The sequence below is a fragment of the Solea senegalensis genome, linkage group LG19 (genome assembly GCF_019176455.1).
Source record: "Solea senegalensis isolate Sse05_10M linkage group LG19, IFAPA_SoseM_1, whole genome shotgun sequence".
Classification (NCBI taxonomy): domain Eukaryota; kingdom Metazoa; phylum Chordata; class Actinopteri; order Pleuronectiformes; family Soleidae; genus Solea; species Solea senegalensis.
In genome coordinates this window covers 16834966-16857933 of record NC_058038.1, presented here as the reverse complement: position 1 = coordinate 16857933, position 22968 = coordinate 16834966, and the positions used below count along the sequence as shown (strand labels likewise).

At 40.5% G+C, this 22968-nt stretch overlaps 3 protein-coding genes across 4 annotated transcripts; 2 read left to right on the top strand and 1 right to left on the bottom strand.

The window, feature by feature from the left end:
* Nucleotides 1-1146: 1146 nt before the first annotated feature.
* On the top strand, nucleotides 1147-9107 carry LOC122785141 (heme-binding protein 1-like). The gene is made up of 4 exons (XM_044050797.1): nucleotides 1147-1551; nucleotides 6651-6789; nucleotides 7582-7762; nucleotides 8142-9107. The coding sequence occupies exons 1-4, from the start codon at nucleotides 1474-1476 to the stop codon at nucleotides 8317-8319; spliced, it is 576 nt and encodes a 191-aa protein (XP_043906732.1). The 5' UTR covers nucleotides 1147-1473; the 3' UTR covers nucleotides 8320-9107.
* A 4454-nt stretch (nucleotides 9108-13561) lies between these two features.
* wbp2nl (WBP2 N-terminal like) lies at nucleotides 13562-19387 on the bottom strand. 2 transcript variants are annotated; one of them, XM_044050794.1, is made up of 9 exons: nucleotides 18597-18680; nucleotides 17037-17176; nucleotides 16418-16526; nucleotides 16073-16211; nucleotides 14980-15072; nucleotides 14642-14842; nucleotides 14232-14348; nucleotides 13800-13876; nucleotides 13562-13702 (listed from the first exon to the last, which is right to left on the bottom strand). In XM_044050794.1, exons 1-9 carry the CDS (start codon nucleotides 18663-18665, stop codon nucleotides 13646-13648), a joined length of 1002 nt encoding a protein of 333 aa, XP_043906729.1. In that variant the 5' UTR covers nucleotides 18666-18680; the 3' UTR covers nucleotides 13562-13645. The 2 variants fall into 2 exon arrangements, with proteins under 2 accessions (XP_043906729.1, XP_043906730.1); XM_044050795.1 differs by lacking the exon at nucleotides 18597-18680 and adding an exon at nucleotides 19324-19387 and having other exon boundaries at nucleotides 13568-13702.
* Nucleotides 19388-19390: 3 nt separating this feature from the next.
* On the top strand, nucleotides 19391-22768 carry LOC122785138 (zona pellucida sperm-binding protein 4-like). Its single transcript, XM_044050792.1, has 12 exons — nucleotides 19391-19694; nucleotides 19784-19911; nucleotides 20310-20424; nucleotides 20587-20721; nucleotides 20836-21008; nucleotides 21245-21324; nucleotides 21437-21570; nucleotides 21736-21919; nucleotides 21997-22141; nucleotides 22229-22298; nucleotides 22381-22515; nucleotides 22608-22768. Exons 1-12 carry the CDS (start codon nucleotides 19487-19489, stop codon nucleotides 22754-22756), a joined length of 1656 nt encoding a protein of 551 aa, XP_043906727.1. The 5' UTR covers nucleotides 19391-19486; the 3' UTR covers nucleotides 22757-22768.
* The last annotated feature ends 200 nt before the right edge of the window (nucleotides 22769-22968 follow it).

The following is a 22968-nucleotide window of genomic DNA, read 5'->3' as shown; positions in this document are numbered from 1 at the left end:
ACAATCAAAGAAGCTTATGCACATATTGTTTTGTCTCTGTGCTGAAGATGTTTGAGAAGGTTGACCTTAAACCTGAGCCAGCCACAGAATAAGTTTTTAAGTTGAGAAGCTACTGCTATTACATTATTGCGAGCTATTGGCCTTTTTCACAGCAGACGTCTTGACATGTTTTTGCAGGAAAAGCAGTGATCACAATAATGACGGCACTGTTTAGTTCCCCTAAGTCGGGACCTGGAACTGAATGGAATCAGCCATCATTAATTTGATTATTTACATGTTCTTCTCTTATTGTGAGCTGTCAAAATGTAATGCAAACTGCTCAGTAAGGGTGATTGTTACAGCAGGGTTTCAACGCAAACAGTTATGTTTTCAGAATGTAATGGGACAAGTGGAAAAGTCTGAAAAATGACAAAGAGTGTTTGAGGCTAAGCACAGGTAAGACGCACCAGGAACGAGGAACAGTGGTAACAAGTGTCCAGTACAGTATATTGCAGTGAGTGTTGTATCTTCTATGTCTGTTGCCTGTTGCCTTCGTGGTCTACAGCAAATGTCGTCCCCCTTTTTCATTAAATTTACCCTTCCTGTTTCCTCTAACTCCCAAGTGGTGACTAATGTCGCCTTCAGACGAAATTTAAATAGACCAACCCTGGAGCACAACAACGCACAATGACACGGTGAGTAAGAGAGCACCAGTGCACTCCCAAAGCCCAATGCATCCTGACATACAAACAGCCTGTGTCAACATGGAAATTATGCAAATATGTAAATGTGCCTCTATCCACACACACACACACATCACAGACTTGCTGTATACTGGCACAGGCGCGTGTGCGTGTGACACTGAAGGAGACTGTGTTTTTTTCAGGGAGATTTGGAGCAGGTGACTTCACATCCACCTCAGACTTAAGTATATGCAACTCGATGTATTTTTAATGTCAGTGCAACCTGAACCCATCTGTGGGTAATAAGCCGTGGAAAGAAATGTGGCTGTCATCTCGATGTCCCACTTTTGGTGAAGTGAAACCTTTATGAGTGAAAGGCGGTGATAAGCTGCGAGGAGGGAAAACTACACGCGCGGGGGAGGAGAGGGAGGAGGGAGGAGACAGATAAACAAGCAGTCAGTGTGGAGGCTGAGCTGTTCTTCGCTTTCCAAAGAGGCGAAGAGTCAGCATCTCCAATTTCTGTCTACAGTAAAACGAGAGAGAAAACGCATCCTCTGTTGAGTTCAGTGGAACAAGCGCACATTCTTCCTCTGCGGAGACTTTGAGTCCGTGCGCATCTGGATATTGCTGCGAGTGACATCTTATATTATATGATATTATCAGGCTTTCTCCTGGAGCTGGAGCACTTCATAACGGAGCGCGCTGTCCAAAGTCAAAGTGCACGTTGATTGCAAAAAGGCAGCAAGAAACGACAGAAAAGTAAAGCGATCCAAGGGAGTGGAGAAAGGCGAAGGGACCTGGCCGAGGAGACATGTTTGGCATGCTCAAGAATTCGCTCTTCGGAACCACCGAGGAGACTGAATATAAACTGCTCAGCAGTGAGACAAAGGTGGGTAAGCAGCAGTGATGGGACACCTGTCACTCACACACAACTTCATTGTTTCACGTGCAGTCCCTTCCTATGAGCCTTTTGGCGCATGTGCCTCTGTCTTTACGCACAGTAAATCTTGCTTTACTCTAAAAGGTACAATGTTTCCCCTTCTGTTTGCATGCATTATTTTACCCAGTACTTTGTGTTGTGATCATTTTGTTTGCCTGTTGTTATCACCTCCTCTTTAACCTTGACTGGCAGCCTGATACTTAATTGCCGGAGTGACCTATAAGGATGCTCGCTGAGCCCCAGTGTGGGGCCAAAGGTCAGAGCAGTCAGAGGTCCTCTGCCAATCAATCTCTAAGGCGTACACTGATTTAGACGGTGCACAGTTATATGTTTAGGTTGTCCTGTTCTATGTTACTGTCACTGCTTTATAATAATGTCTGTGGATGCATGTCTGTCTGTCTGTCTGTCTGTCTGTCTGTGCATTTGTTACCTTCTCAGGACATTTTCTGGCATAAACATTGACCTTGGAGACCAGAACCTTGTTCTAATGAGGCAGAACCTCACTCTGACGAAGTGGTTGAGTGAAGGGCTAAGATTTGAAGTGGTTAGGTTTAGGTTAAAGTCATTAACTGATAATGGTTACGGTAAGGGATAAGGTGTTGGTTAGTGTGTCCAAATGAATGGAAATGAATGCAAATTCCGAACATGAACCTAAGCCTGTGTCTGTGTCTTTGTGTGTGTGTATTTATATCTTTGTGAGGTCCCAAAAAAAATTTACAAACCAATCCTTGTGAGGACATTTTGACCTTGTGAGGACATTTTGTCTGTGCCCCACAACATTTAGGGCTTTTTCAGGGTAAAGACCTGGTTTTAGGGTTATGGTTAGAATGGGGTTTAGGGTACAGTTTAGGCACTTAGTTGTGATGGTTAAGGTTAGGGTAACAGGTAAGGGGCAAGGGAATTGATTATGTCTATAATATGTCCTCACAAAGATATAAAAACAAGTTTTTGTGTGCATGTTCTTGTATGGGTATTTTTGGGACATTTTTGGAATGTGAGGACATTGTGGCTGGTCCTCACATTCTGTCACCCCTTAAAAGGGCTTTTTGCCAGTTAGGACCTGTTTTTAGGGTTAGGCTTAAGCACTTAGTTGTGATGGTTAAGGTTAAGGTAAGGGCCTGGGGAATGCATGTCTATGAGGATCCTACGAAATGCTGCACAAACGTGTGTGTGTGTGTACACGCATGTAATGGAACCAAAAAGGAACAGGTCAACTGACCCTGCTGTGTCTTTGGTTTACCACTGAGCTCAGATATGGCCTGTGTGTGTATACTGATACACTGACCATCACTGATGACGACAATGATACAGAAAACTGACGTCACAGAGGAAGAAGGGCATGCCCTCTCCATGTCGGCACCCCTCCCCCTTCTTATGTTTATGTGTTCTGTCGTGTTTGAACATGTGTAATGTGTGTACACTTTGAGCAGATTCCTTTATGCTCAGTGATGTGTGGGTTTTTTGCACGCTGAAGAAATGCCTGACAACCATTCTAAAGGTTATTCTCCAGTGACCTCATGACCTAGAGTGCACTACTGCGAGTGTGCATCAAGCCATGTAATGTCACGACTGGCACGGTTTGTGTGTCTGTCTTTGAATGGCAGCTTACTTTTCACAAGGAGACAAAGGACTTCCAGACATCCAAACAGGCAGGGAATCAAATGACCAGAAGTGGCACACACCCACAGACAGGTAGATCTGCTCTGGCACTATGTACCAACAACTTACGTCTGATGCCAGAACTCAAAGACTGCTGAAGCTGGCAGCATGTGTACAGATTAGGGCTGCAATTATTTTCATAAATAAATCATTTGTCAATTATCTGGACATTTTAGGAAATTTTCTGGCATAAACACTGAGCTTGGAGACCAAAACCTTGTTCTAATGAGGCAGAACCTCGCTCTGACGAAGTCGTTGACTAAAAGGCTAAAGTCATTAACTGATAATGGTTACGGTTAGAGATAAGGTAGGAAGCTGGCAGCATGTGTACAGATTAGGGCTGCAATTATTTTCATAAATAGATATTCTGTCAATTATCTTCTTGATGAATCGATTAGCCGTTTGGTCCATAAAACGGTGTTTCCCAAACCTCAATATGAGGATGTTCTCAAATGTCTTGTATGTCCACAAATCAACATTATTCAGTTTGAATCATTTATTTGTTAAATGGAGCAAAGACGCAAGGAAATAAATGTGCACTTACTGCAGAAATGTCTAAGAAAACGTTGTGGAGAAAGAGGATCGCGGTTGACATAATGTCCAGACTCTGTGCAGTATCCATGCTCCCTTTAAGTGTTAATTATCCAGTGGTGAACAGTCTAAACTGAAGGTTGATCAAATCTCTGGACTTGACTGATGTTTAAACAGCCAGTATTGAAATCAGATCCCATCACCTGATCTTGTCTTACACCCGCCTGACTCTGACACCCTACACTCTTAATTAAAACTGACACGAAATACAGAGCAGTTGCCTTACATGACATGCACACACACACACACACACACACACATACATATACAGGTGAAATCATGTTAGACCTTTGCTTTTTGCTGAATATTAAATGACGAGGCAGTTCAACAGTGTTGAAAGTGTGTTGATTATACATTGTGTGTGCTGTGTTGTTCAGGCACAGAGTAATTATTGCTGTATAAGCGGCAGCTAAAGCCCACATATGCTTACAATCACCAGACACATTAAACAGACAAATTAATTGCACTACTTAACTGAAGTCAGACCCGTATACAATGATAATGACGGTCCCACAGAGCAGCCAACCATTATAATTGCTGTGCAGGAGCCGGGGCACCTTCCACACGTTAGATCAACATGATAACGTGGTGTTATCTTGTATGCGCCGAGGAACGACTATGACTTGAGCGTCTGATTACAAGAACACTCAACACAGGTTTCTCAGGTCATGGGTTTCCACTGGAGTGTGTACCGAGAGGGATTATGTGGATGAAAGTGTGACAAATACTTGGTAAATGGTTGGAAGATATTAAGACATAAACAGAACAGGAAAAGAATCAGAAAAGTAATGATTTGAAATAATCATTTGCATGATTTGAACTTTCCTCTAGGGAACACTGTGGAAATTACACCCGAGCATATTTCCATTGTTGTCTTCTTTTCTTGGGATGAGATAAGATTTTTATATCACAAAATCACTGGATCAGATATTGGAAAAGACAAAAGTCAAATCATTTTTACCTAAATGCTTCACTAAACACAGGCAACATGCTGTAAAGAGAGATGTCCACCACCTCTGTCATGTGACATATGTGAAATAATAATGCCTAGCATTTGGAGCATTATTTTTTTAAATGGCTGGTTATATTTTGGTGGTAAATGCATCTGCACAAATGTCTTTTATTAAGAGGTCAGTGACTGTATCGTAAAGGTTGTCATGCATATCGTACCAGACACAAAAAATCCCAGTAGCTGGTTTTAGAAAATGGCTAAACTGGGATTGACTCCAGCTCCCCGCACAACCCTCATGTGGAGGATAAAGCAGTAGAAAATGGAAGAAGAAAAAAAAAACAATAAAATATTTCATTCATTCATTCATTCATTCATTCATCTTAGAGCAGCCAGCAATTTCTAACTGGTCTATTGAATTGTAATTATATTCCAAAGCACAAAACCATTATACACACACACACACACACACACACACACACACACACACAGTGAAATGCTATAGTAATGCTATACGTGTGTGTGTGTGTGTGTAGTGAGGAGCTGTGTTTGAAAGCTGCTCCACAGTCTGTATAGAAAGAAGATTCTTTTAAAACCTATTTAAGATGTTGCTCATCGTCACAGCTGAGTGACTGTGCTCCACGTTAACATCACTTAATCATATTTAATGCACAACTGTGGCATCATATTCATATAGTGTGACTAGCAGGGGGTGGGGGGGTGTGTGTGGGTGGGTGTGTGTGTGTGCATAGTTATGTAAGACCATACATCTCTTGCTTATTATTTGCTGTTGTACTCACTGATCCCTGCAACGTAGTAGATACAACTATGTCACAGGGATGTAAATATGTTTCTTCTGCATCCTGTTATTTGGCCTATGTGTGTGCAGTCACACACACACACACAGGTTTGCACAGCTATTCTTCTCATTGACTTAAATTCATTTAGACTCTTTAAACAAAGCGTTATCCCTGACCTTAACCATAACTATAGTTATGTCCAACCCTAACATTAACCTAACCACAATTTAAATCTTAACCCTAAATTTAACCAGTTCTTCAGACATGAGGTTCTGCCTCATTAGGATCAGGTTTTGATTACAAGTGCAGCTTTCTCAGTGGACATAATGCATTCCCTTCCTCTAACCTTAAAGAACCACTTCATCAAACGAATATACAGTATTTTAACTGTAATTTCCAGAGATAAATGTGTTATTTGATCATCATGTCTCATTCCCACAACAACAGAGGAGGTTGGGATTGTAAAGAAATAATAATAAAATTGACAAAAAGTCGACGTCAAAGTCATGTCCTTGAAAGAAAATAAAAGCCTTAAGCTGCTCTTTACTGTGTTTCTGTCAAGTTTTATAAGTAAAAGATCTGAAAAAATAAAATACATTTTAAAAAGAATAAGCCAAATGTAATCCAACTCTGTATAGAATGTAAATTAAACAAACACAGCAGCGTCATAGTGATTTTAAGTTTATTCTTTACTTGAAGTGGTAAAAACACAACGGAATACCTATCCTGTTTTAACCCAATCTCAAAAAGACACACACACACACGCACGCTGAACCTGTCAAGTGTGAACAATGTTCAGGGCTTTGGTCCTCAGGAGCAGATTGTCAGCATCAGTGTGTCACAGATGAATCACTGCTGAGCTTAACCTCTCCGCTGCATCCATCCCCAAGAGGACGACAACGGTGTCCATGTGTGATTTGTGCTCAGGGTGCATGTGGTAAATGCATTGTGTCATTGTGTATTTATGTACATGCCATAAGATACTGTAGCAGTGTTTGGCCTACAGATGCCTGAAAGCCACACCCCCGATTTCCCTTCCTACCCCATAGGAAGGCGTGAGCTTCGAGGTGCGGCGATATGATGCCTCCAAATACGCTGCCGTCTCTTCTGAAGGACGCTCTTTTGACCAAGTGACAGGCGAACTGGTGAAGAAGCTGCTCATGTACATTGGTGGAGACAATCAACAAGGTAAACTAATCACAATCACAACAACCCCTAAGCAAGGCACTCAACCCCCCATTGCCATTACCCCCCATGGATGAATGCAGAGGACAAATTCACTATCACTAATTGGTGTGTTTGTGTGCAAAAAAGACTCATTTTAATGTAACTGACAAAAAAAAACATGAACCTGGATTTAAATGGAAAACTGATTAAATCTAGCTGAGAGATGTTTGGGAAGTGAAGGCAGAAAAACTACATTAATAGATCTTAAAAATAGATTCCAATTATTCTGTGTTTATTTAAGAGGGTGAGAGCATATTAATGAACATACATATGTAAATATGCAGGGTCAGCAGAAGCTGCTAATTTAAATATTTTTATTTATTTTTTTACATGATACATATTTCTAGTGTTTTTCATGGATTTATTTAATCAAAAATGTAAATATGTTTGTTTCTGATGAAGTTTATTACGTGGCTTTATTGGAGAACACATTGCAATAATGCTCAGTGTTTTGCCCTCTTTAGGTCAACAGACAAAAATAACACCAGGCAACTAAAAGGCCTGCAAAATCATTATTTAATCAGTTTGGTATTTATATATGGAGGGATTTGCATGGCCTGTTTTGCAGCAGTCTGGATTAGAGCGATCAGTGTTGACATTTGCATAATGATATTATGCACTCACTATTAAAATCACACATACTGTGACCTTTCGGTCTGAGTCGTCTGCTTTTCAGGAGGATAACTGAGTCGCTCTGCTTCTCTTTATCCACAGTTTGAAACTAATTCTCTGTCTCGCATATCGTCCTCTAAGGTGAGGCCATGGGTACAGCAACTCCCTTGATCATCACAGTGTACCCGCGGAATGACGGCGTTCTTTCGCGCAGGCTGGTCGTCGGCATCCGCATCCCCACCATGTACCAGCAAAGCCCACCGACTCCAACCGACAGTGCGATAAGGATTGAGGAGCGGCCTGGCATGACCGTCTATGCTCTGTATGTGCCATAACAATCGTCAATCAATGATCCACACATGACCCACAAATGCACGAATAATTTCTCGCAGCATGATAATGCTGGAGCTGCTCCAGGGGCTAATGTACCTTGACTTCGCCGCTGCATGTCATTTTACATATCAATGTACATTTCATGGTCCAGTGTGTAAGAATTAGTGAAATCTAATGGTGGGGGCTGCAGATTAAAACAAATGGAGGATTATTCCACTCACTCACTTCCTTTGTCAAGCATGTCAGGGAACGACAGTGGCCTTCACGTGTTGGAAAAAATGTGCACTCGCTCTGGCTGGTGTAGAAACATAGTGGTAGTGTGTATAGAAAATAATTTTTTCTGTGTGTGTGTGTGTGTGTGTTCACAGTCAGTTTGGAGGATTTGCTGGGGAGAGCGAGTACCGAGCAGAGGCCTTGCGTTTAACGCGCATCCTGGGTGAGACGGCCCCCTTTCAGCGCAAGCAGTACTTCTGCTGTTGCTTCGACCCACCGTTCAAGCCTTACGGACGCCGCAACGAGGTCTGGTTTCTACAGGAAGAGCCGTAGGAGCCACCGGATTGCAGTCAGTGCTCGTGCTGAATTCCTCGTTCAGCCTTACACCAACCACCCTCTCTCTCCTTTAGCTCTAGCAGTATTTGATTGGACAGAGCAATATGGTGACATGACCTTTGACCGCACACACACACATACACACACACACACACAGACAGACATTACCCACGTTGCCTTCACCCATCTAATCTTTTACTTGTCACATATACTGTATAGATGCCACACTGACGTTATTGAGGATTCATCATCGGTGCAGTTGTTTCCACTTTATTGCGTTTCTTTTCTTTTACTTTTGTTTTCTAACTGAAACTCATGCGAAGTTGTGATCAGTGATCATCACATTTGAAACAAATGTAGTGTTAAAAGGGGGGAATGCAGTTATCAATGTCTCAAGTATTTCATACAGAGGTTTCATGTGGAGACTTTGCGTGGCACCATGGCCGAGTTTCATTGTCTAAGATCAGGCAAAGATGTTGCCTTTATTACCTTGGTAACACTGGCTTACAGGTGTAAATCAAAACAAATAACTTGCTGAGTATTTTTATACAAATGACTTGTAACGGTAAACATGTCTTTGTTTCTTCTTTAGGGGATCATTCAGGTTATTTAAAGTGTGGTTGTATGAGAACCTGACACATAGTGATCATCGTTTGCTTTGCACTGTAAACTGGTCACTCCCTGCACCAAAGTCCATGAGAAATCCTTTAATACTATTTATAAGACCCATCTTTTTAACCTGAGCTATATTTATTTATTTGAACTTTTAGATTTATTTAATGATTTTAAACATAGATTTTTTTTTATTTATCCATTTTTATATTTTAGTCCATTAGTGTCTGGTGAGTGGGGGTCGTTTTTTGTTTGAGCAGCACTTTGAGTTGCATTGCTTCGTATGAAAGGTGCTATATAAATAAAGTCCAATTGGTTGAAATCAGCTGTTTTACTGTCGTCTCACCAGTAAATTCAGATTTGTTATTTTGTGACTTTGGTGTGAAATCCTACTTTCACATTTACCTCAATGACACAAACTTAACAAACGAGGCAGCAGGAGTCCAGAAGCTCCCGTTTTACCAAACAACTCATTTTGTTGGTGGACTCAGGTGCAGGAGTGTGTTCAGTTTAATTGTGGGATAACATAGCAAATATATTCAGAAGATACTGTAGACTTATGCAAATGTGGATTTTATCTGGTGTTCCTACCAGCAGCCATCTGATCATCTCTGTGAGGGCAAAGTCATCATTGACTGTGAGTCAGTCCCTCATACAACCACACAGATAGATTAAGTCCCTACTGATCGCCCATCTCTCCTGAAGAACAATGGATCTTTGATCACTATGACACGATGACATCTGCTACAGTCTTCACAATGAATGATGCCATGTTTCCATCCACACTCAAAGTTTTGGCATTTAAAGAGCGTCCAGGTGAACATGTCCCCTTCCTCTATCCATTCTAAGCTACTACAGATAATGATGGATCCCCAGTTATAACCATGTACAGTAACAACTCTCTATTTTGACGTCACTCAGACTATAGGTTTTTCCTCACAGTTATGGATATTTTGACAGATTTTTATTGATCTCATTAACAACAGCGCTGTGCTCAACAAAAATGAAAAATATCTGCACACCAGTGGTTACAGATTGGTAATAAAGAGTTTAATAACTAACCAGGTGACACTTCTACACCAATGCAAGAGAATGACAGGCTTTCAGATTTTTGAAGACCGCAGTAATTCCCTGAAGTAACATTAGATGTCACACATATTTATAAACTGAACCTTTAAGGTTTATTCACAGTGAGGCAGCTCATCCATTCGGGGAAAAATAATCACACAATTCTCCTCAAACACTTTGGGCAAAAACATCACCTGGTCGGTAATAAAGAGTTACTTTATGGTAACAACTACTGGTGCAAAAGTATGTTTTTACTGCTCAGTGTGACCTCATGAATGGACCTCATGTCATTCATTTGATAACTCGACCTCTCAAACTATCTTTGGATTACCAGACAGTTGCAACAACTCTGGAAACTGGTGGCGTTCCCATGACTGCTGTGCCGCTATGTCCAGAGAGAAACTCGACCCTTTGAATAGTGAAAAGATTACATCGTAGTCACTGCTGCCATGTTGCAGCTGCTGCTGCTGCTGATGGAGGAGGAGGAGGAAGCGTGCATGGCAACTTTGAATAACTGCTTGTTTGTGGTGCCAAATCTGCCTGCCTGCCAGGGAGAGATTTACCCTGATAGACACAGGTGACCTGTGCCTCATAGGTCACAGGACCACATAATCACCTTTAACACCCCCAAGAACACACGGCCAATCAGGTAGTAAATGAAAAGCATGCAACAAGCCTGTCAGCTATTCTTGAGACAGAATCTATACCCAAGGCTACCTGAGCCCTTAATGAAAACCAGCTCTCACAAGTAGTCATTCAAAGTGATGCACAGCGTTTTGAACGTTACCTCACTGGGTTCATGGCAAAGCTACAGCCTCTAGATACAGCCTCCATTTGCCTGGCCACAATCTGCCAGTGAGAAAACAAGTAACCAAGAAATTACCAAATTAAAGCATGCAAACTGGAAACAGGAGATGAGGACAACACCAATGATGTCTGTGTGATCAAAATCCAAGAATCGTATTTGTTCAATCTCTTAACTGTGTGGTAGACAGCCTACCAGCCTCCTAAAGACAAGGATAAACACAATCTCTACAAAATCGAATCATAAACAACAAGTGTTCAGTTGACTTAATCATATGCAAAAATATGCAACTCCCACTCGCTGTGCCCAAACACATGAGGGAAGGTTAACACTAAACTCCCACTCACTGCAAACAGCAAGCTTCCTGTGGATGAACAGAAATCAACGTATAAATTGATTTTTAAAAAATGGAAAACAAAACAGAAATGCAAAAGCAAATATTAATTCACTGTTGAACAGCCCTGCTCAACCAGACATAATCAGTTGAAGCAGTTAAACAGGGGGATAATGTTAGCAGCACTCATGATAATAAATGTGGAATACAAAAAAGGAATGATAATGCATAACACACTGGTACAAAGGGGTTCTCAAACAGTGGGTTTTCCAAATGATAAGAGGCATATTCACATCGATACTCTTACAGAGGGCGAGCAACAATTCCCAAGGTCAGTCGCATGACATTGTTGACCTATGGTCTTGAGGGCAGGTAGAAGGATGGCATCATTACAGATAAAACCAAGGACATAGTCTGAGCAAGGTGGAACTAGGTCAAATACTAAGGCTTTGCACATCTTACAAGTAGTGTACAGCACAGTGATGGCTTAATAAAATTGTACAGAATTAACTTTAGATACATGGTAGTAAAAAAAAGCACATGTCCTTTTCCTACATAAGGAACTGGAAGAACCTGGAGTTGAGCCATAAAGTAGAACTAGTCTTAATGAGTTACTGGGTTAACAACTGTGAGTGTAAAACATCAGCTAGCATTCAGTGTTGTTGCAATCTGTGTGATTAATTGTTGGTCAAGAAAGCCTTTTGTGTGTAGTGAATATTGTGTTCTAGTGCATGACAATGCCATCTTTATTTATTCACTCTCTTGGAAGTGTATTATGTGATATAACTGTACAGTGTGGTTTTCTGTAATCAAGCGTGAATATAATGTGCTGGTATGATAGTTTCATAATAATAAATGCTATTACTTATGTCCACCTGTCTTATTTCATCTTTATGAAAAAGGTGTCAGTTACACAAAAATGTAGTTTGACATAAACCACCTCCATCAGTCCCATCGAATCCTTTAACTATAAATATAAATGCCAGTAACCTTAAGTTATGCAAAAAACAGAATGATCAGTGAATAACGATGCAATGACAATACAAATAGATAAACAGGTTAAATATTCATGTGTTTGAACCAATGACGGATGATACGTGACAGATTCAGGTTTGTGAAATTTAATAAATGACATATTAGATTTGAACTCGCAGACAAAAGTCAGCAAAAGGAATTAGAACTGCAAAAGAGATGAATATACAGAGAATAGATCAATTCAAGACAACTAAAACTCAGTGAAAATGAAAAATACTACTCTAACACTATGTGCAAATAGTCCTTCAAAACAGGTATAAAGTGATGAACAGCAAAAGAAACACTCATGAGCCCACGTTATAGTGTTGTGGCCCTGTCACCTCACATCTGTGTAATTACTCAAACAGCTGTGGTTTCAGCTTAGCTTTGCATACAATAGAAGTCAACCTGTCAATCATGGAACTCCAGCTTGCTCACCTTCAACTTTATGTGCTAAAATATTGCACAAACATTGCAATTCAAAAACATTGAATTAATATATATAAATGTATATATGTGTATGTATATATATATATATATATATATATATATATTGAACCGTGACATGGGTCAGACAAACAGGAATTACTTGTAGAACAGGATCACACTAGTCATATATGAAGGAAATATTATCTATGAGAATTAGTCAACTTCTGTATTATAAACACTTTTCAAACCCAGGTCTGCTTTTATATACAGACAACAAATACTCAGTGGAAATCTGTATATGAAACACACACAGAACTTGCAATGATACTGCAAAAATAGGTCACTGTTTATCGTAGGAGTTGCTAATATCTAAACGATCTGCAATTACAATCAAGTCAATTGCTACAAAAATGTTTTGGTAGTAAATCTGTCTTAAAAAATACATTCCCCATTCTAACTCCTCCTCTCGGCTCTTAATAAGGTTTCTGTGCCCTTATCCACGTACTAGAGACCTAGACAGAAATAAAATTAATCCCATCACTGTGAAGGTAACTGATGATAAGGCTCTGAAAAGCAAGAGATTTGCATTATCAATCATTTTAAATGACCTTAAGTATATGGAATAAACTGCATTGAAAAGATGTAAGAGGATGTAATCATGATGAAAGCTTTTCCAGTACCAAATTATCATGAAAAAATTAATTATGACTTAATAATACATAATTGAGACCTCCATTACTTGCTTTTTTGTATTCTAAATTTTGAGTGCATATCCATCAACATTACGTCCTAGATTTTAAATATATATGTGTATACATACATGTGTGTGTGTGTGTATATATATATATATATATATATATATATATATATATATATATATATATACATATATATATATATATATATATATATACACACACACACACACACACACACACACGTGTATATACATATATATACACACACATACATACATACGTGTGTGTATATGCATTTATTTATTTATTTAAAATATACAAAGGAGGAAAGAAGAGAGTCATGTATGTCATGATGCCTCAGCCTCAGTTGTTTTTCTTGTTAGGAGATTCTGGGTATGGTGCATATGGTGGAGGCCGCTCCTGTGTGAAGAAAAAACATTACATAAAACCAATTAAGGAGATTTCTTTTCACTGTCAAACAACTGTAACTGAAGAGAAGACAAGCAGAGCATCTTACCGCTGGCATGTAGACATTGTGTGGATTACTGGGATTGTAATATGCGCTGCCTGCTGCCTCAGCCGCCTTGGAGTTACCTGTGCATAAAATGAGACATGACAGAGACCGAAAGAAAAAGACAAAATGACTTTCATGAGTGATGAACATATTTGGAAACAGATGCTGCAGCTCCCAAAACAATGAAAGGAACTGATGCGTGGAACAACGTATTAGACATGTGAAGCACAACAACTGACAGCTCCAAAAACTCTGAGACAAATCTAGTGGCACATCCCAAGGATGCTCAGAGGCAAGCTACAATGTTATTTCAGCTGTATACCTGACTTGCATCTTATGCAGAGTGAGACTTTACACTGAAATACACAAGCTTGAAAACAAAAAAAGAATACAAAGAAAGAGAATGAGGGGACACAGAAAGGGAGAGAAACAGACCTGGAGGTGGTGGTGGTGCCGCTGCCGTCCAGTTTTGGGGGGGTGCAGTCCAATTTTGGGGTGGCCCTGGATATGGTGGGGGTGGGGCCATGTAGTTATAACTGGAGGGGTACATTCCTGGAACACAGGAAACAAGAGGATAAAAAAGAGGTGAATTGTGAGGTTAAACTGAGGTTACAGTATGCCAAGTGATTTTATTTATGTGCAGTTAAAAAAACTGCATACATACAAAAGAAATCCTCATACATATACATGCAAAGCAGTGTAACATAAAAGCTATATAACCTAAGAAAACCTTTAAAGTATATTGGAGATATATTTTTTTTAAGATAACTTTAGAAAAATACATTTACAAACTTGAAAGAAGAATCTAGCATATAAAGGGCATCAAAAACCACTGAATTCTCTACCTGCAGCAGCTGGTGGGTAGGGGTAGCCCATGTTGCCAGGAGCAGGTGGAGGTGGCCCCTGGTAGAATCCATTATGCTGCGGAGCCTGTGGATAGGCGTAGCCATTAGGAGCAGGTGGAGGCGGACCATAGCCACTCATCATACCGGGTGAAGGATATCCATGTGAAGCCACACCATTCTGAGGAGGACCGGCACGAGAAGCTGGAACACCGCAGGAGAAAATATCTCATCACTGTCACTGATAGTGTGACCTTCAGAACATTCAACAGCCTTTTCTAAATGGATATTTAGCAACATAAATGATGGGTATGGTAATGAAGTAAAGAAAGCATTCAGACCATTTGTAGCCAGTTTGAAGAGATGCTGTCCCAATTCAATGGCTCCTCCACTAGGGAATGACATCTTGAAATGGGCCTGGCCTTCCCAGCCACCTGATGATAAAGTAAAAAAATAAATCAAATTTATAAAAAAACAAAACAAAACACAAAGCTACACATTACTGTGACAGTCAGCAGAAGCAAAAATCTTTGCTTGAGGATTTGCATTATTCAAAAGATATGCACCTAGGCCAATAGAGAGAGGGCATGCATTCAATTAAGTGATGCTCAGTTAGTTGAAACCCTAGATGCAGATGCTGCAATAGTTAAGACAGAATAATAAGGAACTGTGTAAAAGAACTTTGAGCAGCAGATTGGGAGTTTCGGACCGTGATTAAAAACTTTGAACTGTGGAGGGCAGCTTCACACTTCTCAGTGTTCAGCCCACAGGAAACTAATATTAGAAGAAGACAGTAGCAGTGAAATATTACTGATTCCCACTGCTAGAAAACTGTGGTGTGATAAACAAAAAGGTAAAGAGGACACAGAAAAAGGCAGCGTTCACTCTGTTGATTCAAGGAACATCTGTCTGTCTGTCCTTGCTGAATGCTGATTTATCAGCGCCACATGACTCTCTCCGTGTTTCTCAGTACAACAGTGCTTTGTTTTCTTGTATGTGGTGACACAGAGAGATGCATGACAGAGGGAAAATAACAGCTACAGTAGTTAAGCAAGACAGCAGCTAACGATATGTGAAGGAATTAGCACCTGTTCTCTGAATCATGAGTGAGGTTGTACGATAATAAAACAAATGTTGAAAGAGAACTGTATATGGACTGAGAGTTGTCCTTACAGAAACTCTGTAGACTTACCAGAGGTAAGACGGGGGTAGCAACACAGAAGTTACACACTGGAGTTTTGTCTTGCTAATCTTTGCATATCATTTGATATGACACAAATAAGCAGTTATTGTATTAACTGTTCATTCTATCAAATGAAGGGGGGAATGAGCCAAAAAAATAACCTGCCATCAGCTGCACGGATGTCTAAAGATCAGCATTGGCTATACAAACACACCAAAACAAATCATAAGAAAAAACAAAGAGCCACTTACCACCAGGTTCAGCTGAAACAGTCCCTTTGATGAAGTTAGCTCCAAAGACTGGCTGCTCAATACTGCAGCCCTTCATCAGGTAATAGGGAAACATAGCTGAACCCAGGATATCTTTTGTATTACTGGAAACAAACACCATCTAAACCAGCACATGATGGAAGAGACAAAAGATCATCTGATTAAGATTCATCTGCTTTATTGACTGATCCTCAAAGGGCATTTCATTTGCATATATAAGATACATAAGAATACGAATACTGTCAACTTTAGAAACTCGTAGAAACTAGTAGTAATAATATGTAGTATTTTTTAATGTAAGTATTTTTTGTGGAGCAGTGTTTTTACCCTGTATGGTGTGAGGTAAACTATGCCCTTCTTGGTCCCCTTCAGCAGGTCTGTCTTGGAAGTGACATCACTGAATGACAGCTCCACATTCTTACATTCTCTGACAACACTGAGTGAAGAAACAACATAGGGAGTATTATAAACAACGTGTTGTAAGATTGTGTACATTCAATTGTGTAATTGTGAAGCTACAGTTCCGTAATACAACAAAATAATATGTTTCAGACAAAACGCTACCGCATTACATAAACTAGCTAAGCCGCCTTTGACGATAACGGTTTTCAGCAGCTACTTCCTGTTTTGGTAGTCGGCTAACAAGCCTTCTTGCATAAACCCGCTATCAAGATATGAGAAAGGTCTAAAGTAGCTCGTGGAAATACACACAGACATATTTAAAAGAGATAGAGTTGCCTAGAAAAGTCTACGAGGGCAAGCAAAGGTGTCAACAGTGTCACAGATAGAGTGACTATTCTGTGGTGAGCCAGTGGGCCAGCTAACGGGATGCTAACGGTTGGATAGCATTGTGTTGACTACGCAGTGAAAAGTAGATGGTAAACAAGCCCCAAAAAAGAGAGACGGCAGTGGGTTAGGAGATACAGACGTGACACAAAACACACACCTCTCCCCGCTGTTTATCAAAACGCCGCCGTTCTGTGAATGGTTCCTATTTAGAGCCATGTTTTGGATCCGTGTTGCTCCTCCTGTGTGGTTGCTCTGCTGCTGCTGCCTGAGCTGACCGACAACCCTGCGGGGATGCCCCTGAAACGTCACAGGCTTCACGTCACGACACCTCGTGATTACCGTGGGACAGCCAGTCAACATGCTGTGTCACTCAGAAACAATAGAGATGTTAACTCAAGTTTCCAGAACATACAATAACCGCGTGTGTCTATCCAGGATATTTCTAATGTTGTGGGGACCTAAACCTGTTTACACACAGTCACATTATGGGGACTTGTCTTCCTTTTGGGGACAAAAAAGCAAGTCCCTATAACGTAAATTGCTACATTTTAAGGTGAAGATATGTTTTAAGGTTAGGGCTAGCGTAAGATTAGGCTCAGGGTTAGGATTAGGCCAGTAGTAGTAGTAGTGTTTAAGGTTGGAGTAAGTCTCCAGAAAATTAATGCAAGTCAATGCAATGTCCCCTCAAGTATGTTGAACGTGTGTGAGTGTGTGAACTTTATTTGATGATCTAACTTCGCTGCCTATGTTCTGTCATCAATTCATTTCCAATAAGAGAAAAGTTGCAAAAGAAGTTAAAAATATCAAAACGTGTTGAACCAGCAATAAATTATTCTAACAATAAGGCTTGGATAGCCTTTATGGGGCCCTAAGCTGACTTTGATTTGGTTGAGGGCCCCCTCCCAACACCTAGGATAGGTAACAAAATACAACAGCAGTAATTGCATTTGCTGCAAACTAGTACACCAGTTTAACAGCCTTGGTTTTAAAACTTGGAGCAGATGCACAAATGTGCATTCTTCAACAACAAAATAAAACCAAATTACCTACGATAAACACTGTTAAAATGTTTTTCATCCCACACACTATTTGGAGCACCAAGCAGGCGCTTAGTTTACTTATGCCTTAGGCTGATGCTGCCTGAACGAGCCAAACGTTTTTATGTATGAGTTGTTGAAATAGGCTGAAAGATGTAGAGTGAAAGAAAAGAGAAAAACAATAGATGGAAATGTTGCAGTACATTTTACAGAAAATTAATATACAGTATAAATATATACCCACACTCACTGTGAATTAGAAATGGACATTAAAACTATTTATTAAAAAAAAGTTTAATGGAATGCGGCGGGTCAAAAACTATCAAAATTGCCTTAAAGACGACCTTGATTTCACGCAGGTGCTGGAAAACACCCTACAATCCTACAAACACAACTTGACCATTTTTAATAAATATGATTTGCCAAACTAACAAATCATATGAATGACTCAATAAAGAAAGAATAAAATGCTTTTGTGTTTTGTTTAATGAAAAGTACAGTGCGTAATAATTAGTGACATCTAATGGTGAAACACCACACTGGAACAATGCATTTTTCAAATGTGTCAGGGAACTACGGTGGCCTTCACACATCAGAAAGGATGTCATTCACCTTCATTTGTTGTAAACTTTAGCTTCAAAACATAAAACTATTGGTGTATTTCCACTGGCTCTACTCACCTCGCCTCGCCTTGCTGCACCACAGCACAGTTTATGCTCTGGCTGGTTTGTTGGCTGAAATAGAAACATGGATATGCAAGATGGTAGCCCTAACCCTCCATAAAGTTAGGCCCCTGACTAAAGAACATATACTGTAAAAGAAAAAAACATCTTTACTGCTTTATCCTCCACATAGGAGCACAGGGGGAGCTGGTGCCAATCCCTGCTGACATAGGGTGAAAGGCGGGGTCATACTCTGGACAGGTCACCAGTTCATTACAGGAACACACAGAGACAAACAATCACCCACTCACACCAGCAGTGTCCAATTTACCTGGGTTAGGGTTAGTTTTTTTTAATGCATCAGACAGAATTGCTTTTCCTAATTGCGTTGTTTGCATGGTTTACAATGACAACAAAGAGTCAATTTCAATTCAATATATTCAATTTCTGACAATAAACCCTGCTAAATGTTACACACTAGAACTAGGACGGATGGACAGACAGACAGACAGATAGACAGATCTATAATAAGACATAAGACCATACTCTGATTGTACAGTATATGGTCATTCTGCGGGAGCACCCTCAATATTTTTCAGTCTACCTACACAGTACAATGACAATATTCTATTTCTATTCTATTCTATTCTAGATAGATAGTTTGGATAAAACTGAGAAAGGTTGTGTCTACCCTTTATTTCAAACCTTTTTTTTTTTTCATAAATGACACCCACAATTCGCTTACCTTTGCAGCAGAGGAAGGTGTAGTTGTGAAGCTCAGCAACAAGCTTCAAACTAATCAACACTAATTAGCTGTTGTCACGTGACTCCCCCCCCCGTGTCCGAGAAAAGACCGGATGCTCGTAGAGCCCCACACCTATCAGCAAAAACACCCGAGTGTTTAGGAGATGATTTATAATCGTGCTCAACTGTGTTGGCTCTCTGTAGCCTTGGCCCTCGTGGCTCAGCAGCTCTGCTGGAGTGTGTCCTGCACCAAGGAGGTGAAGAAAACACCTGAGCACAGACAACAGCTCGTCCTGCCGAGAGTCACCTGCTCTGCCCGGAGAATAAAAGCTGCGTTTGGTCCGCTGGTCAGAAATAATATACACGTTAGGGGTGAGATCGCAGAGTGAGGATCATTGTAAAAAAACAATGCTGTTTGTGTATCAGTGTGTTCAATACCATTCGTATTTATTTCCACACAGAAATGTCAGGGGTTGCAGTCCCAGTGTCTCAGTCTGAGCTGGGCTCCTGTGGAGTGAGAGTGGTCAAAGAGAAAAATCAGAACATCTCTTTCATCAGCAAAGTTGACGGCTGCTATGTTCAGATTGAGGTAAAAAAAATGAAATAAAATAAATAAATAATTAAAAGTGCAGTATGGAACATTAGTGACATCTAGTGGTGAGACTGCAGATTGTAGCCTCACATTAAAAGGAATGTTGCTCTTTGTTGTAAACTTTCGCTTCAAAACGCTTATTGTTAAGGCTATGAAAACCTTACTTTGTATTTTGCAATTACGCACTATACAAACATATTCCTCAATAGTGGATTAAATGTATGTTCATAAACCATGAATCAAAGACTATATTATTAATATCTGTGCACTGTCCAAAAATAAATTGTAAATATGAATAACTCTGCAATACAGCTGTGCAATGTTTGTGTGTGCATGTGAATCCAAAAATAGCATATGTTCTTTAAATCCATGCTGTGCTGACCTTTGATCCTCAGAGTACCAAAGTGGTCATACCACTGCAGGTCCAGCTGAAAGACGACGATCAATGGTTCAGGGTAAATATCAGCTGTCCCCTGAAGAGAAACCATGAGAGGACTCCTATCTCAACATGTGAGTGAAAACTGCTGAGTGCTACTAAGCCGGGTGCCACAGTGAGGTTGTTTTCTTTGGGTTCTGGTTTTGAGATTTATTGTCTTTCCACAAAAAGTGATGTGGGCTGTCATTTACAACACAGAGACGGTTTTGCACAGCACATTCTCTGCTTTCCTCCAGTGTTACCTGGGAAGTGTGGGACAGACCGAGCGCTGCGAGTGGACTGTGGTCGTCAAAACAATTCCAGCCATGCCTGCCATAAACGGGGTTGCTGCTACGATGCTCATGATTCCACCTGCTACTACAGACTCAATGGTAAGGTTGGGTCCTTTTTCCTACATTAAAATATTGAATGTTTTTGGACAACTTGCTTATTTTGTAAATAGAAAACAAGTCCTCTATTTTCCTGCCTGTTCACATGTCTTCCAGTCTGCTCTCTGGACGGACATTTTGTGTTCTCGGTGAAAGCTACAGATACGGACCCACCCATCACTCCCGGCAACCTCATAGTCAAGGGTCACCCACAGTGTTTCCCCGTGGTCACTACACCAGACACGGCTGTCTTCAAGATTGGAATCACAGAGTGTGGTGTAAAGACCAAGGTAATGCTGCTTGTTTGGAATTTGATTCCAAAGTCAGATGCCTACTATTTAAATACAATGTCACACAAAAAAGGTCTTTGATTTTTATTCTGTGTAAAGCTGATCTGACTCACTGATGTGCTTTTTCTGTTCCACCTGGAATTGTGATGGAAAGTCTCTTAAATTTAAGAGCTTTCTTAAATGGCTTGAATATCAGTGACCATTTGCTTTGATCCTTATCTTTTCCTGGCTTTTAGGAAGACCGAGATGTTGTGATGTATGAAGTGGAAGTAGAGGAGCTGCACACTCAAAGTACAGCTAAAGATCCTCTATTCAGGTCTGGTTTGACATCATCTGCACAATGTAGCAGAGTGCTTGCTGATTACGGCCATGTCTGTGTATTTGTATTCATAGAAATGGCAAATCTACTGTTAAGTGTGGGATTGTAGTCTACAGGTGCAGTGTGAATATGCAACATCGGACCTGAAACGAGCAGCAGATTTGAGATCCTTGTATGCAGTGACAAACCCACCACCTGTAGTTGCACTGGGAGCCATTCAGTTGCAGATGAGAATAGCAAAAGGTATTTAATCACACAGCGATGTGGTCTGTGGTCAAATCCTTAGAACAACAATGAGAGAAACTGTGCTTTCTTTAGGAGCAACATAGCCTGTAACCTGTTCCAGCCTGAAATGCTGACACTTTCGTTGATTTAAGTGAGACTTAAGTGATGGCGTTTTTGTTCTAGATGCATCTTTTACATCCTTCTTTCCTGAAGACCAACTTCCACTGACTCTGCCGCTACGTAAATCTGCATATGTGGAAGTTTCCATCGCCCAGCCATCCCCGGACCCAACACTCTCCCTACGTGTGCAGGATTGCTTTGCCTACCCTGTGTCACGACACTCTGTGTGGATGCTTCTTTATGATGGGTAAGGTGGTGACGACCTAAAAAGAAATGTGCATAGATTACACACAGTTAATAAATGAATCTTCTCCTCCTGAGTAGATGCCCAAACCCTCTGGATCACATGAAAAGCTCTGTCCCTCTGGACCAACTGGGGAAGACTACCTCCCACTCCCAAATGAGGAGGTTTGATGTCAAGACATTTGCCTTCTTAGACCCTCAAACTGGCCATCCAAGTGTGGAGGAAGTAAGATTTCAGTAATTCAGGTCAGGCTGTGTGCAACTAGACACCGTTCTCTGCAGCATATTAATTATTGTAACCGTCCTCCCTTAGATGTACTTCTACTGTTGGGTGGAAATCTGCACAGATGACGTAGACTGTGCACAGAGTTGTACCATCATTTGTGAGTATATCCTGTGTTAGTTTGTGCACCACATGGACTCCACGTATGTGTTACTGTTAATATTTCACCTATAATGCCACAGCATCTGAGAGTGAGAGACAGAGAAGAGAGACCATATCTGAGTCTGACCAGCTCCAGTTAGTGTCCTTTGGGCCCCTGCTGCTGAGACGGAACAACACTGAAATTGATGATAGTCCATGTGTCAAACAAAGCACAAGTAAGTGTGCAGGACGCACAGCACTAAACTGTGGTTCTATGTGAATGACCAGTGGCAATACATTCACAATATCATTGTTTTCTTGTCCTAAGTGTTCCAGGTGATGGTGTATGTGCTCTCAGGTGTTGGGGCTGTCCTGCTGCTTGTACTGCTGTTCACTCTGTTCTCCAACCTCAAAAAGGGTCAGAAGAAAGAAATGCAGAAAGCTTGTGAAGCACAAGCTAACAGTGTCAGTAAATAATCATATCCCTTCTGTTGTCTATTTGTTTTGTTTCTTTACATCTGAACTGGATACTAAGTAATAGTAAACTTGTATTTGATCAGAATCTTTGGTTTAGTATAATTTCAAAGCTTGTTTGATGAATAGGAACTTGATGTTGTATCAACTGCATCACTCTCTCAATTTCTTCCAACATCAGCAGTTTCCCAAACTTCTTTCATGTTCTCTGGTGT